Source organism: Podarcis liolepis, assembly GCF_965112155.1.
Source record: "Podarcis liolepis genome assembly, chromosome: 2".
NCBI lineage: Eukaryota > Metazoa > Chordata > Lepidosauria > Squamata > Lacertidae > Podarcis > Podarcis liolepis.
In genome coordinates this window covers 121,019,313-121,035,236 of record NC_139555.1, presented here as the reverse complement: position 1 = coordinate 121,035,236, position 15,924 = coordinate 121,019,313, and the positions used below count along the sequence as shown (strand labels likewise).

The following is a 15,924-nucleotide window of genomic DNA, read 5'->3' as shown; positions in this document are numbered from 1 at the left end:
CAAGGAGAAGGGGATGACAGAGGATGAGATGGTTGGACGGTGTTCTTGAAGCTACCAGCATGAGTTTGACCAAACTGCGGGAGGCAGTGGAAGACAGGAGTGCCTGGCGTGCTCTGGTCCATGGAGTCACGAAGAGTCGGACATGACTAAACGACTAAACGACAACAACAACAAATTTGGGGGAAAAAGAAGTCCGGAAAATATCCAGTCTAAATTATTTATACACCACCTTCTGGAGAAGGATCATTTGGAAGATCTGCATGCCAGCACAAGTTCTTTCTGTGGTCATTGGGATTCACTCCATTTTCCCTTCCACGGTTTCTTTCGCGTTAGTTAAAGGGCATGTGACTGCCGAAACTCTTTCCACGCTCCGAGCACCGATACGGTTCCTCCCTTTGTGGGTTTCCTGGTGAGACGTAAGACCCGTTTTCCGACTGAAGCTCTTTCCGCACTCCGGGCATTTATAGGGTTTCTCCCCCGTGTGGATTCTCTGATGGTAGGTGAGGCTGGTGTTCCGACTGAAGCTCTTTCCGCACTCGGAGCAGGTGTACGGTTTCTCCCCCGTGTGGATTCTCTGGTGGGACCTAAGATTGGTGCTCCGACTGAAGTCCTTCCCGCACTCCGAGCACTTATACGGCTTCTCCCCTGTGTGGATTCTCTGATGTCTCTTAAGACTGATGTTGTGGCTGAAGCTCCTTCCGCACAGGGAACAGGCAAATGGCTTCTCGCCTGTGTGTATTTTCTGATGTGAAGTAAGGTGATGCTTATGACCGAATCTCTTCCCACATACTGGGCACATATAAGGTTCCTCTCCTGTGTGGCTTCTCTGATGAATACCAAGGCTGATGCTGTGACGGTAGCTCTTTCCACACTGCAGACATTTATACGGTTTCCCCTCAGTGTGGATTTTCTTATGAGACCGAAGGTTTGAGCTCCTGCTGAACCTCTTTCCACACAGGATGCACATGTACGGCTTCTCTCCCGTGTGGCTTCTCTGATGCAGAGTAAGGCTAGTTCTTCTACGGAAGCTTTTCCCACACTCCGAACATGTATATGGCTTCTCCCCCATATGGATCCTTAGATGCGAGTTAAGACTTTTGCTCCTGCTAAAGATCTTCCCGCACTCTGAGCATTTGAAGGGTTTCACCCCCGTGTGGATTTTCTGATGCAATGTCAGACTTTTGCTCTGGTTGAAGCTCTTTCCGCACGCCGAACATCGGAAGAGTTTGTCCGCCGTGTGGATTCGCCGATGGGAAATGAGGTTCGAGCTGCAACGGAAAGTCCTTCCGCACTCTGAGCACGTAAAGGGTTTCTCGCTTGTGTGTGTTCTCTGATGAATGGTAAGCTGTATCCTTTGCCTGAAGCTCTTTCCACAGTCCGAGCATTTATAAGGTTTCTCTCCTGTGTGGATTCTTTGGTGGATAACGTAGCTTTTCCGGCTACTGAAGTTCTCCCCCCAGTCGGCGCATTTAAACGGTTTCTCCCCAGCGTGCATTCTCCTGTCTGCTCTAAGGCGCGACCTACTAGCTAAGTTTTTTGCACATAGAGGGAATTCAGTCCTGTCGTTTCCAACGCAATATTCTTCTTTGATCTGAACTTCATGCACATCGTCGCCTTCGGGAGCGACAAGTTTTGTCCTCCACGCCTGCTTTGCCTCAGTTTCCCCTTTCAGCGTTTTGCCATCTTGATCGCTTTCTCCGCCAACACCTGCAAGAGGAGAGGGAGATACGAGTCTCAATTAACGGAACAGGAGCATCTTCCCATGAGAAAAGGTTGCAGCGTGAGGTAGAAATCCTATTAAACCCATTATGAGGCTAGAGTGAAAGACAACTGCAGATAAGGTCCGAGAAAGGGTCTCCACATACTGCAAAGAAAGTGGTTTGAGTAAGTGTTTCTAAGGAGTGCAGATGGATTATAGAGGTTGGGACAATGAGGTGCTTGGCCAGAGGATGAAACTGTCATGGCTAAAATCTTTGAGGGAAGAAACTGGAAAATGCTGGAAGATTCTAGTTCATTCTAGAAGGTTCATTTCTGTTGCAAATATTGTTTTGACTATCTCAAGGTCACGCTGAGCCAGGAGAGATAAATTTGTGTGATCAGCAAGCTTCTCTCTCTCTCTCTCTCTCTCTCTCTTACTTTTGTTTGTACCTCGCACGTTTGCAGTTTTTACTCTGCAGTTGTTGTTTTTTGTTGTAATGAAGCTGTAGTAAAGTTATAACTGTTTAGAAAATCATTCCTTGGTCAAGTAAAAGAGTGTGGCCTTGTGGGTATTTTATCAGCCGCAAGGACCCTGGGAAAGGGAGTTGTGTATCTTTAAACTCTAGACACTCCGGCTCCCTGATGTGAGAGGTTTATGGAAGGGAATCCTTGATTTAATGAAAGGCCTGACACCTGGGTTTGGGAGTGTGAACCTTCCCCCCCCCCCCATGAGGTTATATGTCTTTAAAGTGCTGGGAATTGGGGATCTGGTTAATTTCCACAGATGGGAGGAAGATTCTTTGATTAGGGTTCAAACCTAAAATTGACCCAGCTGCAAAAGAGTAAATTAGGACTTTTGATTGGCTAGAAAGTTACGACGCCAAGTAAGAATTGTAAATAAAAGGATCAAGGAATTGTTTGTGAGTTGCTCTCTGCCATTGCTCTGCAACTGCAAAGATGCCCGGCTGTAACATCAACCTAATAGCCGTTGTTTCGTCTTTTGAAATGGAAATCTTCAAACACCTTCAGTATGCAGATGCTTGAAAAGACTTTTGACTATCCTAACTGTGTGTCTTTGTGAGTATGATAAGTTAGTTATATTCTGAAACGTTTTTATTTTTCTAGTTTGTAAGCTTCATAAGATGCGCCTGTTGATTTCAACAAGTTTTCTGTTATTCTTTTAAAATAAATTTTTAAAGAAGAACCTGTTTGGTTATCTGTGCCTTTTCCGAGGGAATAGCTAACCCTAGCCTTCCGCTTAGTTGCGCTCTACCGTGAGAATTTCTGTCTGCAAGTCTGTGGATTCAGCTTGTAGAGGGGGGGAATTGCCAGGTTAACGGGACACACCCTTCTCCCTGGGTTGTGGCTCGGGGTTCCCCTGAACAAAGGGAGTGGTGGCAGCCCTACCGGTGTTATTTCGGCCTGTGGTTCTGGAAACAGTAAACCTTCGCCAACCTGCTCAAGAAACCTGTTCTGGCCGGAGAGCAAAGACAGGTGAGGGAGGGGCAGTTGGGGGCGAAGGCCTTTACTACAGAAGCCTTTTTGTCTTTAGTAAAAGTTTTTCTTTTAGTGATGGACCTTTGACTCTGTGTGTATTATTACTACACGAGGCCTCCATTCCAAATACAGTGGTACCTTGGTTTAAGAACAGTCCGGTTTAAGAACGATTTGGTTTACAAACTCCGCAAAACTGGAAATAGTGTTTTGGTTTGAGAACTTTACCTCAGTCTAATCAGTCTAATCCGATTGGTGGAAGAGCTCTGGTGGCAGGAGGCCTCATTAGGGAAAGCGCACCTCGGTTTAAGAACAGTTTCAGTTTAAGAACAGATTTCTAGAACGGATTAAGTTAGTAAACCGAGGTACCACTGTACACGCTTCTGGGACATCAGCGGACGAAGTGCCTAGGAATTTTAGGATCCAATCCGTCAGAAACAGCCAAGGTGATGTGCATTTTCCTATACAGTTTGAGAGCAATCACAGACTCTCTGGACTCTGCCTTCTAATGGATTACCACATTAAGTCTAATTGTGAATTTGGTGTGAGCTGTGTTGAACCCCAAAACAAATTTTCTCCCACAAGGGTTTGGGGAAAAAATCAAGTAAAAGGTGACACAAGAGAAGTCTATCAAATTATGAATGGAATAATAATAATAATAATAATAATAATAATAATAATAATAATAATAACAATCCATCTGCCTGGGTTTCTCTAGCCACTCTGGGCATGGAGAAAACAGATAGAGAAAATTTTTTCTCAAGTGACCATGCCTCCTGCAATACTTTCAGACATTGTGATATATTGGTAAACCAGGTTGTATTGCGATGTTGAAAACCAGATATCGCCCAGCCCTATCTGACACACAGATATTTTGATCCCATTTTCCTGTAAACTTTTACCTGAAGTCACCCTGTTTTCCTGCTTTTCTCCTTCGGTGACACAAGCAGCTCCCTCTGCAATGGTCCTCAGTCCCTGAAAGAGGAGGAGAAAACATTTTTCCTATTCAGCCCCAGCAGAGCAAGAGAGAACATGTTCACTTCTCGGCATGTATAGCTTGGAGTATTCCTTGCATTAATCTCCGGGGAGCCACGACCGTTCATTGGGTGATCCAGGAGTCGTGTTCTTAAGCAAAATGGCCACTTCTTTAACCCCTTTGTCGACTCTGGACCCCCAAAGGCTTCTCTCACCTGCCCTCCCGCTTTCTCCGCCTCCTGGTGCCTGAGGAGGAATTCCTCTGCCAGGGCCAGGGCCTGGACGCAGCTCTCCGAGCCTTGCTCCTTCACCCAGCTCCCCATTTCCGAGGGCAGGACAGCCAGGAACTGCTCCAGGATCACCAGGTCCAGAATCTGCTCCTTGGTGTGCTTCTCTGGCCTCAGCCACTGATGGCAAAGCTCCCTCAGGAGCCCGTAGACCTCGCGAGGGCCCTGGGCGTCCTGGTAGCAGAGCTGCCTGAAGAGCTGGCGATGAGCCTCAGAGCTGCTGACGTCCTCCATCTTGATTTCCTTCGCTTGCCTGATGTTTCCCTGGCTGGCAGCGTCTGGTCTGGAAGGGAGACTGGTCCTGTTCTCTGCTGCTTCAGCCCACTGGCTGGGAACGGCTGCTCCCTCAAAGGAGGACCCAGAAGGCTTCACCTCGCCCCATGCCCCATCTCCTGGGAGCTGTGGGCTTCCTTCTCCCCCAGAGTGTGGGGCCTGCACAGTCCGGAGGAATTCCTGCCACTGGGCTTCCCATTGCCGGGACGAGAGCTCCTCTTCCGACTCCTCTTTGATACGCTGTGGCTCCGTCAAGCTCAGATGCAGGCCCTCTGTGCCCGCAAGGCAAACAGTCCCTTCCGGTGCCATCTCTGGTGCCAGCCTTGCCAATTCTGCCTGCTCCATTTTAATTCCTGCCTCCGCACCGGCCTCTGCTGCCCACTGGACCCGGAGACCCAGAGAGGCTGCTGGGATTTCTGCAGCCGTTTTCACTCACAGGGTTGGGGGTGCCTGTCTCCCAACTCAGGCCATTTGTCTTGTTCTGCAAATGTAGGAAAGAATGAAATTGTGTATCATTATTCTTGAAACTCTGGAAAGCTGCTGCCAGCCAGTGTCTACAGCACTGAGACAAAAGGACAAATGATCTGAGACAGCAGCTTCCAATGTTAATAATGACCTAGAGAGCCATAGCTCATGGGCAGATCATCTGCTTTGCATGCAGAAAGCCACTGGTTCAATCCTTGACCTCTCCTGGCACGGATGGGAACATCCCCTGCCTGAAATCTTGGCATAGCCTCTGCCTGAATATAACCGCCTCTCCTGAGAAATCTCTATGTGGGACAAGAAGCTACAGTTAGAACTGGATATGGAACAACTGATTGGTTCAAAATTGGGAAAGGAGTACGGCAAGGCTGTATATTGTCTCCCTGCTTATTTAACTTATATGCAGAATTCATCATGCGAAAGGATGGGCTGGATGAATCCCAAGCTGGAATTAAGATCGCCGGAAGAAATATCAGCAACCTCAGATATGCAGATGACACAACCTTGATGGCAGAAAGTGAGGAGGAATTAAAGAACCTTTGAATGAGGGTGAAAGAGGAGAACGCAAAATATGGTCTGAAGCTCAACATCAAAAAAACGAAGATCATGGCCACTGGTCCCATCACCTCCTGGCAAGTAGAAGGGGAAGAAATGGAGGCAGTAAGAGATTTTACTTTCTTAGGCTCCATGATCACTGCAGATGGTGACAGCAGCCACAAAATTAAAAGACGTCTGCTCCTTGGGAGAAAGGCGATGGCAAACCTAGACAACATCTTAAAAAGCAGCGACATCACCTTGCCAACAAAGGTCCGTATAGTAAAAGCCATGGTTTTCCCAGTAGTGAAGTATGGAAGTGAGAGCTGGACCATAAGAAGGCTGATGGCCGAAGAATCGATGCTTTTGAATTCTGGTGCTGGAGGAGACTCTTGAGAGTCCCATGGACTGCAAGAAGATCAAACCTCTCCATTCTGAAGGAAATCAGCCCTGAGTGCTCACTGGAAGGACAGATCCTGAAGCTGAGGCTCCAATACTTTGGCCCCTCATGAGAAGAGAAGACTCCCTGGAAAAGACCCTGATGTTGGGAAAGATGGAGGGCACAAGGAGAAAGGGATGACAGAGGACGAGATGGTTGGACGCTGTTCTTGAAGCTACCAGCATGAGTTTGACCAAACTGCGGGAGGCAGTGGAAGACAGAAGTGCCTGGCGTGCTCTGGTCCAGGGGGTCACGAAGAGACAGACACGACTAAACGACTAAACAACAACATGTTTCTATCAGAGCCTGAAGGGACAGCATCGCTATTCTTAGTCGCGGTACAATATATGGCAGCACTTTGTTGTCTTTTGGGTCACAGATGGGGAACCCGTGATGGTTCGAAAATGGCTGGATTATGGAAAAGGAGTGAGGTCCCAACTAAAGAAGAATGGCAACTTAAGCTGATGGAATATGCACAGCTTGTGGACTTAACATATAGAATAAGAAAACAAGACGAACATACGTTTAGAGAAGATTGGAAAATGTTTATTGAATATATGGGGGGGAGAAATGTGTATTTTTGAAAACGTGGGCAGCATTAAGATAAATTCAACAGTGTAAATAAGTTTTGAGGGATGGAATACTGAATGGTTTAGTTTATATAAACTATGCAGGGATTTATGCTATCCAAAATGAACCATGGAAAGAGAAGGGAAGACATTGATATTATAAGGATGTTTAAATGAGTATTCTAAATTGTAAAACAGAATATATTATATATAATGGCTGGACTACATCATTCCTGCAACCTGCACTGCTGGGGGTTGGACTAGATGACCCTGGAGATCCCTTTCTACGATTCTGTGAAGGGACCCGATTCTGCCCAACTCTCCATTTTATGAATAGCAGAAAAATTACTGTTTTGCATTTTTGCATCTAATGGGGCTGTCTCTCCCTCTGCCACGGGTTTCTTGTGGTTGTTGTTATTCATTAAATTTGTATACCACCCTATCCCTGCAGGTCTCAGGGCGGTTCATGAGATAAAATCACAATATAAAAACACAAAACACATAATCAAAACAAAAACAACCCAATAACCCGCCCCCAACACATTTTAAAAGGGCACTGGATGTTGTTGCTTGTGAGTCACCCCCTAATTTCCGAGAATCCTCTGAACAAAAGAAGCTGCCTTCTACTGAGCCAGACCTTTGGCCCATCTACCTCAGCACTGCTGGCACTGACTGGCAGTGGCAACTCTCCGGGGTTTTGTAGGGGAGGCTGCTTGGGATGCCGCAGACTGAACCTGAGACCTTCTACATGCAAGCCGGCACCCCACCCTTGAGCTGTGGCCCCTTCCCTTCAAGGAAGGTGCTGGTCCTCATGGTTCAAAAGGAAGAACTTTAATAGGCTCACTAGTGTCTACACTAGGGACGCGGGTGGTGCTGTGGGTTAAACCACTGAGCCTAGGGCTTGCCGATCAGAAGGTCGGCAGTTCGAATCCCCGCGACGGGGTGAGCTCCCATTGCTCGGTCCCTGCTCCTGCCAGCCTAGCAGTTCAAAAGCACGTCAAAGTGCAAGTAGATAAATAGGTACCACTCCGGCGGGAAGGTAAACGGCATTTCCGTGCACTGCTCTGGTTCGCCAGAAGCGGCTTAGTCATGCTGACCACATGACCAGGAAGCTGTACGCCGACTCCCTCGGCCAGTAAAGCGAGATGAGCACCACAACTCCAGAGTTGGCCACGACTGGACCTAATGGTCAGGGGTCCCTTTACCTTTACCTATTGTCTACACTGACTGGCAGCATCACTCCAGGGACCTTCTGCACCCCAAGCAAGTGTTCTGCCACTGCAAAGTGATCCCTTCCACTACCATTCATTCTCTCCTCCTCTTGCAACCGCCCCTCTCCCAAGTCCAACCAGCCCCCTATATTCCCCCCATTTTTTTAAATGAATGCACCTGTAACACTCGACATCCACAGGCACAAGCCTCCTCCAATTTTCTCCAAAAAGGGAACACAAAAACCCAGTTCCTAGAAGGAGAAGGTGCAACTCTCATTGCAGCCCCCCTTGCTTTCCATTTCCTTCCTCTCTAGGGTGGGGGGGGAATGGAGAACTCTGTTCTCCCCTTAACCCTTAAAGGTCCTTTTCTGCTTGAACTGAACACAAGCAGGTTGAATATTATCACTGTATTTTTATACATTATAGTTCTGTCCCAACTTTTCTCCAAGGAATTCGTGGTGGTGGGCAAGGTTCTTTCCTCCTCCCCAACACATACATTCACAACAACCTAGTGAGGGCCCAAGCTCAATCCGTGGGAATTTGAACCCTGATCCCCTCGGTTTCTCCACCCCGGCTCCAAGGTGCCGCACACCCCTTTAAACACTTCGTAGAATGTGGAGTTGGAAGTGTACAGAATGGTCATCTAGTCCAATAACTCAACACTTCTGAAGGGGGCTGCCACACGCTCGGATTTTCCCGGACAGTCGATTGTTGTGTACACAGCACTGTACAGTGCAGTATATAATTTTCTGTCGCTTCCCGAAAATCCCATCCATCCTCTGTCCGGAAAATACCGGGCGCATGGCAGCCTCAGGGGAAAGCTAGGAGAAGGCAGCCTCTGACGCTCAGTCTTCCGATGGTTAAAAACACTGAGGTGCGGCTCCTAGAAGGGCAGGAAGTTTTTCAAGTTGGGGGGGAGGGGAGGCCAGAGTGGGCCACTTGCTTTGGTCCTCCAGGAAGGGGAAGGAGGCCCGGCGACGTCCCTTGGCCGGGAGGCAGATGCTGCACAGGGCAGGACCAAAGAGGTAAAGGGTTCAGAGGCTCAGAGTTTCCTTTTGACCCAGGAGCTCAGGTTGCAAAATGGGGGTCCATCAGCTGGGTGCCCCCCTTGCACAAGGCTCTTTTGAAGCCTCCCCCCCCCCGGATATTTGGCTGGGGGGCTGATTTGGTGCAGAAGAAGCAGCCTTGCTCCTGGAAGAGGAGAAACAGACTCTCTTAAAAAAACGCACAAAAAAATGAGGCTATAAGGAAGGCGACTCCACTGTCCCAAGAATCTTGGTTTTTGCAGCTGCAAAGTGCAATAGAATCGTGTAGAATTGTAGAGTCGGAAGGGACTCAGACAAGTCCAACCCCCTGCAATGTGGGGATAATAATAATAAAAATAATAAATTTGATTTATACCCCGCCCTCCCTGGCTAGAGCTGGGCTCAGGGCAGCTAAACACCAATAAAATCATAATAAAAAAATTAAGGGGGAAAAGAGAGAGGGGGGAAAACACAATTTAAAATACAGGTTAAAATGCAATTTAAAATGCAGCCTCATTTTAAAGTAGCTGATAAATCAAGACCATAAGGGGAGAGAAACATAAGGATCAGACTGAGCCCACCAAAGGCCAGGTGGAACAGCGCTGTCTTGCAGGTCCTGCAGAAAATGTCAAGTCCTGCAGGGCCCTAGTCTCTTGTGACAGAGTGTTCCACCAGGTTGGGGCCAGTACTGAAAAGGCCCTGGCCCTAGTTGAGGCCAATCTTTTAACCAATGTGGGATTTGAACCCACAACCCTGGGATTAAGAGTCTCCTGGTCTACTGGCTTCAAAACTGCATTTTTCTCAATTGCAGGATCTTCCTTCCTAAGAGCTCCATCCAGTCCCTGTGGGGGGTGTATCGTGGAATTGTAGAGTTGGAAGGGACCCTGAGACTCATCTAGTCTAACCCCCTTGCAATCCAGGAATCTCAGTTAAAGCATTCAGGACAGACAGATGGCCATCCAACCTCTGTTTAAAAACCTCCAAGGAAGGAGAGGCCATCAGCCACACAGAAAGAGGTGGAGCGGCTTTCATGCTCCAGAGCCAGAGGGGGAGCTGCTTTTGGAGTTCCTGAACCTGAAGAGAGCCTGTTCGGCTCCAATTTGCCTTCAAAAGCTCTAGTCTAAAGGCAGTTGTTGTTTAGTTATTTCGTTGAGTTCGACTCTTCATGAACCCATGGACCAGAGCCCGCCAGGCACTCCTGTCTTCCACTGCCTCCCACAGTTTGGTCAAACTCATGCTGGTAGCTTCAAGAACACTGTCCAACCATCTCGTCCTCTGTTGTCCCCTTCTCCTTGTGCCCTCCATCTTTCCCAACATCAGGGTCTTTTCCAGGGAGTCTTCTCTTCTCATGAGGTGGCCAAAGTATTGGAGCCTCAGCTTCAGGATCTGTTCTTCCAGTGAACACTCAGGGCTGGTTTCCTTCAGAATGGAGAGGTTTGATCTTCTTGCAGTCCATGGGACTCTCAAGAGTCTCCTCCAGCACCATAATTCAAAAGCATCCATTCTTTGGTGATCTGCCTTCTTTATGGTCCAGCTCTCACTTCCATACTTCACTACTGGGAAAACCATGGCTTTTACTATACGGACCTTTGTTGGCAAGGTGATGTCTCTGCTTTTAATGATCCTGTCTAGGTTTGCCATCGCCTTTCTCCCAAGGAGCAGGCGTCTTTTAATTTTGTGACTGCTGTCACCATCTGCAGTGATCATGGAGCCCCAGAAAGTAAAATCTCTCACTGACTCAATTTCCCCCCCTTCTATTTGCCAGGAGGTTATGGGACCAGTGGCCATGATCTTAGGGTTTTTTTATGTTGCGCTTCAGACCATATTTTGCGCTCTCCTCTTTCACCCGCAATAAAAGGTTTTTTAATTCCTCCTCACTTTATGTCATCAAGACAGTGGCAATAAATAAATTATCCCCCTCCTTCCCTCTGAGGTTGCTGCTGTTCAAGGGAGTAAAGGGTCTTCTCCAGACCCCCTCTTGAGAGTTTGGCTGGACTCCTTTGCTCTGGAGGGGAAAATAAAAGCTGATCTGGTGGATCCTTTTGCAGAGTTGTCACCTTGGAGCTATAAGGGACCCCAGAAGTCATCTACTCCGACCCCTGCAGTGCAGGAAGACGCAGGTGGCATACTTTACTTACAAAGTTCCTAAAATCAGGTTCGTGCATTTATCCATGCAGCAACAAACAAACACAGACAGAAATCTTGGGATGTAAAATATAGTGAAATAGCGGTCTGAGTTTGTAGCGAGCAAGGTGGGTTCACAAGGTGAAAGAAAATGAACAGACTAGGAAAATAAAGTTCCTTCCAGATGAGGGACATAACCTGAGTCTAGGAATACACTTCTGTGGTCTTAACCCCTTCGTGCATTAACTAGCCCTACGCTTGCTAGTTATATTTGCCTGCAATTTCCCACAACCATTTCAAACTGAAAGTCCTTTTTTCTTTCTTTCAGTAACTGGTGACGTTGGAGGCGGCGGGTGTGCACATCCCCAAAAAGGAGTGAGATCTCCTGGATCCAGGCCAAAGAACTCTCTACAAGGAAGTCGTGATGGAGGATTTTGGTAATAAGGTCTGTGCAGGTAAATGCACTTTTTCCATGGCTGAGGGCTACTGAAGGGATGGATTTCTAGCGCAGAGCTGCATGATATCCCCCAAAGAATTCTGGGAACTGTAGTTCGCTTCTCGCAGAGCTACAGTTCCCAGCAGCTTTGGGACAACAGTGGTGTACTAGCAAGGACACCGCATCTCATTTACACCAGTGTAAAATGGGAAGGAGGGAATCATGTTTGCCACCTTAAACTCCTTGGAGGAAAAGGTTGTATGCAAATGTAATAAATGATTTCTAATTGTTCTGAATTAATTCGAGTTTCTTTGGTGCACTGTTCTTTTTCCCCATGTTTAACTGTGGGGTTTTATTTTTCTTTCCTTCCCTCTGCCCCCAGCGGGTGATTGGCAGGAGACCGAAAGTGAGAAGGAACCTTCTATTGAATCAATGAAGCAAGTAGCAGGACGGGAGACGTTCAAGGATCCAAAGGCATCGAAAAGGCAGAAAGCGAAGCATTCGAAGAACGAGAAAATCAAATCCTCCCTTTCCAAGGCGGCCGAAGGCCGTGAACTCCTGATCCCAAAACAAGATCCCAAAGGCAAGCGAGGGATCCAGTGTCCCGTGTGCGCGAAGATCTTCAAATGCAGATCGGACTACAATCGGCACCGCGTCACCCACACAGGGGAGAAACCGTATCAGTGCGTGGAGTGCGGAAAGAGCTACAGCGACAGCGGGACTCTTACTGCACATCAGAGAATCCACACGGGGGAGAAACCCTACGAGTGTGTGGAATGCGGGAAGCGCTTCAACAGGAGCGGGACCCTTAAGAGACATCAGAGAAGCCACGCAGGGGAGAAACCCTACAAATGCCTCGAGTGCGGGAAAAGCTTCGGACGCAATTCCATCCTCACGGCGCACGAAAGAACCCACACCGGCGAGAAGCCCTACAAATGCCTCGAGTGCGGGAAAAGCTTCAGTCGCAGCATCAGTCTCAACAGGCATAAAAAGAAACACGCTCAGGCAGAAGCGCCGGAATGCGTGGAGTGCGAACAGGGTCTGAGCCCGAAATGCGTGGAGTGTGGGAAGGGCCTGAGTCCGAGCCAGCTCCTTACGGCTCATCAGATAATCTACACAGGGGAGCACGGGAGCAACCATGTTAAGTTATGGAGGGTGGAACGGGCCTGAGACGAGTCAGTGCCGGAGAAACCACATAGATGTTGAGGGGGGGGGCTGAATATTGCAGCGGAAGACTTAGGAGGACGAGGGAGATGCCCTAAAAGTGAACAGGCTGTGGGAAGGGGTTCAGGAGGAATCCTACTTCACATCAGAGAACTCACAGGGGAGAAACCCTCTTTGCCAGAATGTTGTGTTGGAACGGTGTTACAGTGTTGTACAGAATATTTCAAGATTTCTTTTTCCTTTTCTGAAATCTTTATAACGGGGGGGGGGGGGGGGGAGAGAGATCATCACCCTGCTTTCGGGTGGGAGGCACTAAATACACCACTCTTCCTTCCCCCCAGTGGGAAGGGCTTAATTCTCTTGGTACCTCACAGCTCTGAGTGCCTGAATCAGATTATCCCCCACCCCCCAAATTGTTCTCTATCCTGCCCATGGGTCTCACTTCCCTGGGTTGCGAGTCTTGGGAATTGTCATTCCCATGGAAATGTGCCCTGGGCTGCTTGTTGATCATAGAATTATAGGGTTGAAAGGGATCCACGGGTCATCTAGTCCAACCCCCGGCGATGCAAGGATGATGCTTGCCTGTTCCCTTTCCCGCCCATCTTTGCCACATTGCTAGACAGGCGAGACAGAAATCCTGTTCTTCCAGGCCCCTTTTTTCCAGCAGATAGAACTAAAAACGACTTAGGAAGAAACTGTAGAAGCAAGAATACAAGCTAGAAGAAATACGAGCCGATCCAACTCAACCCCGCCCTGTTAAAAACTAAGCTTGTGTTTTAATTGTTGCAACCCGCCGTGGGGTCTTTGGGTGAAGGGTGGGTGAATAATAATAAGAACCCCAAGGTCATTTTCTTAACATTTCTAAAACGGGCAGGTAGCAAAGGATGAGGTGGCACTTTTAAAAAAATAAGTTGATGGCAGCTAGATCTGAATGTGCAACGCAAACCTGGGACCCAGACTTGGAAGCTGGGATATGACAGACATCATGAATTTGACACCCTCCAGTTGTACTAAAACTCCCACCAGCACCAGACTGCATGGGAATTCTAGTCCAAAAGCTCCGAAGGGCACCAGGTTGGGAATGACTGGGAGAAAATTGGAGAAAATTAATCTGGGCTCATGAGGGAAGGTGTATCTATTCCCCACTGCCCCCAGGTTTGAACAAGGCTGGAAGAAAGTTTAAACAACTTTGGAATGACCAGATGATTTGAAATGTTTGTTAATATCCCCCAAGCCCCTACAACCTCCCCGGTTTTATATTAACAGTTTTGTAAAGCTATTGTAGAGACGCGGGTGGCGCTGTGGGTTAAACCACAGAGCCTAGGACTTGCTGATCAGAAGGTTGGCGGTTCGAATCCCCTGCTCCTGCCAACCTAGCAGTTTGGAAGCATGTCAAAGTGCAAGTAGATAAATAGGTACCACTCCGGCGGGAAGGTAAACGGCGTTTCCGTGTGCTGCTCTGGTTCGCCAGAAGTGGCTTAGTCATGCTGGCTCCCTCAGCCAATAAAACGAGATGAGTGCCGCAACTCCAGAGTCTGTCACTACTGGACCTAACGGTCTGGGGTCCCTTTACCTTTACCTTTACGGCTATTGTATGAATGTCTGTATATATTTTTGGTAGCAGCTAAGGGAAATAGTTTCCTGGTGAAGGATCCTGAGAAGGATAACTGGCATCAATTTAATACAAGGAGGACTAAAGTCAATACGTTTAAAAAGGGTCAGTGTGGGAATTTTATACGGAGAACATGTAAGGGGTTATCTTCCATTTTCTTTCCTTACCGCCTATTCTTCTCTATTTCCTTTGCAAAAACCTGGAAATTTGGTGGTGATGTAACAGTTCCCTGTCTTGCTGTTTTACATATTATGGGTGACATTCAGCTCAATATTTCCAGGAGTTGTCCCCAAATCATCTCTGGAGGGTTGGGGGGGGAAACCCAGAAAAGATTTGAGGTGGGGGAGGGGGCATATGGAAGAGGAAAGGATTTTTGCCCCCACAAAAATAAAATGACTTTTAAAAAGAGTTAATCTTGGTTCAGTTGTTTCTGAAAATTACATTAATAACTGTCACCTGTTTCCCCCATTCTTCTTTCAGTGTTGCCATTTAATCCATCTTTCTTTGGGTATTCGAGGGGTGAACTGGGACAATGGCAAAAGTGTGTAGCAACTTGCCTACCTTATGTTTTTAAATAACAGTGGAACAATGAGTGGGCGAAATAAGCCCCACAGCACCTGAAAGAGCAACAAATGCATTGTGGGATCAGGTTTCATTGTGTAGAATCCAGTGATGTTTTTATTATGGGATGTTAGGGGATTCAGAGAGTTGGATAACAGCCCGGATTGGAATGGAGCCAGATGAAGCTGCGCTAGCAAAAAGACAGTCGGAAAAGTATATTACACAAATAAAGTTGTATTCAGCGGACGAAAGGATACTATGATTTCTGACACGACTGAGAATCGTAAAGTCAGAGACAAGAAGTCAGAGTGTTAAAATCGAGATGTGGGAAATATGGAAACGACAACGAGAGGCAGGATTGAGATTTGGAGGTATGCTTCAAGGTCCAGACTATGGGAAGCCCAAAAAATTAAAAATTATAATTTGGAAAATAATTCAACCATTTTTATTTTTATTTATTTTTATTGGATTATGATATGATATGTTAATTGGATATTTTTTATTGGAAAATTCATAAAAATGATTTAACAAAGGAATGTTAGGGGAGAGGTGGTACCTGGGGGGGACGGGACACCATGTCCACTTTTGTTTGTCCACTTTTGGTCTCCAACCTGCTCTCAGATCTCACCTGTGGCTCCTAGTAGCTGTCTGCATGCAACAGCAGCCACAATCCAAGGAAATGGCTTTGACTGGCTGGCTAAACCAGGCGAGGGCAGCTGATGGGTCTCAAAACCTCGGTGAGTTAGGGACGCCCCCTGCATGCGAAGACAGGCGGGTTGAGCGGATGAGACCAAGAGTGGTTCCTTTTTAAAATATATATATATATTATTAGGAATTTCAACATAACAATTTATCAAAAACACATCATCCTCATTCCCCCCCCAATTTTTTTCCTCCCCTCTCCCCAAAAAAGAAAAACTCGCCTTCCCACCCACCCCAGACTTCCCTCAGCTCCTCTCTCTGGTTTTTCAGCACATGTTATTCTCTGCATATTATAAAATTGTAAAGATCCTTAATTTATCTATCTATATACAGTGGT

General features: G+C 47.3%; 2 protein-coding genes across 4 annotated transcripts; one reads left to right on the top strand and one right to left on the bottom strand.

The window, feature by feature from the left end:
- Positions 1-183: 183 nt before the first annotated feature.
- On the bottom strand, positions 184-8,828 carry LOC310701251 (uncharacterized protein). 2 transcript variants are annotated; one of them, XM_083491851.1, is made up of 4 exons: positions 6,474-8,828; positions 4,383-5,486; positions 4,095-4,167; positions 184-1,707 (listed from the first exon to the last, which is right to left on the bottom strand). In XM_083491851.1, the coding sequence occupies exons 2-4, from the start codon at positions 5,070-5,072 to the stop codon at positions 296-298; spliced, it is 2,175 nt and encodes a 724-aa protein (XP_083347977.1). In that variant the 5' UTR covers positions 5,073-5,486; positions 6,474-8,828; the 3' UTR covers positions 184-295. The 2 variants fall into 2 exon arrangements, with proteins under 2 accessions (XP_083347977.1, XP_083347976.1); XM_083491850.1 differs by having other exon boundaries at positions 4,383-5,208; positions 8,142-8,401.
- A 55-nt stretch (positions 8,829-8,883) lies between these two features.
- On the top strand, positions 8,884-14,730 carry LOC310701883 (uncharacterized protein). 2 transcript variants are annotated; one of them, XM_083493376.1, is made up of 3 exons: positions 8,884-8,988; positions 11,441-11,567; positions 11,931-14,730. In XM_083493376.1, exons 2-3 carry the CDS (start codon positions 11,537-11,539, stop codon positions 12,716-12,718), a joined length of 819 nt encoding a protein of 272 aa, XP_083349502.1. In that variant the 5' UTR covers positions 8,884-8,988; positions 11,441-11,536; the 3' UTR covers positions 12,719-14,730. The 2 variants fall into 2 exon arrangements, with proteins under 2 accessions (XP_083349502.1, XP_083349503.1); XM_083493377.1 differs by having other exon boundaries at positions 8,896-8,988; positions 11,441-11,557.
- Positions 14,731-15,924: the final 1,194 nt, after the last annotated feature.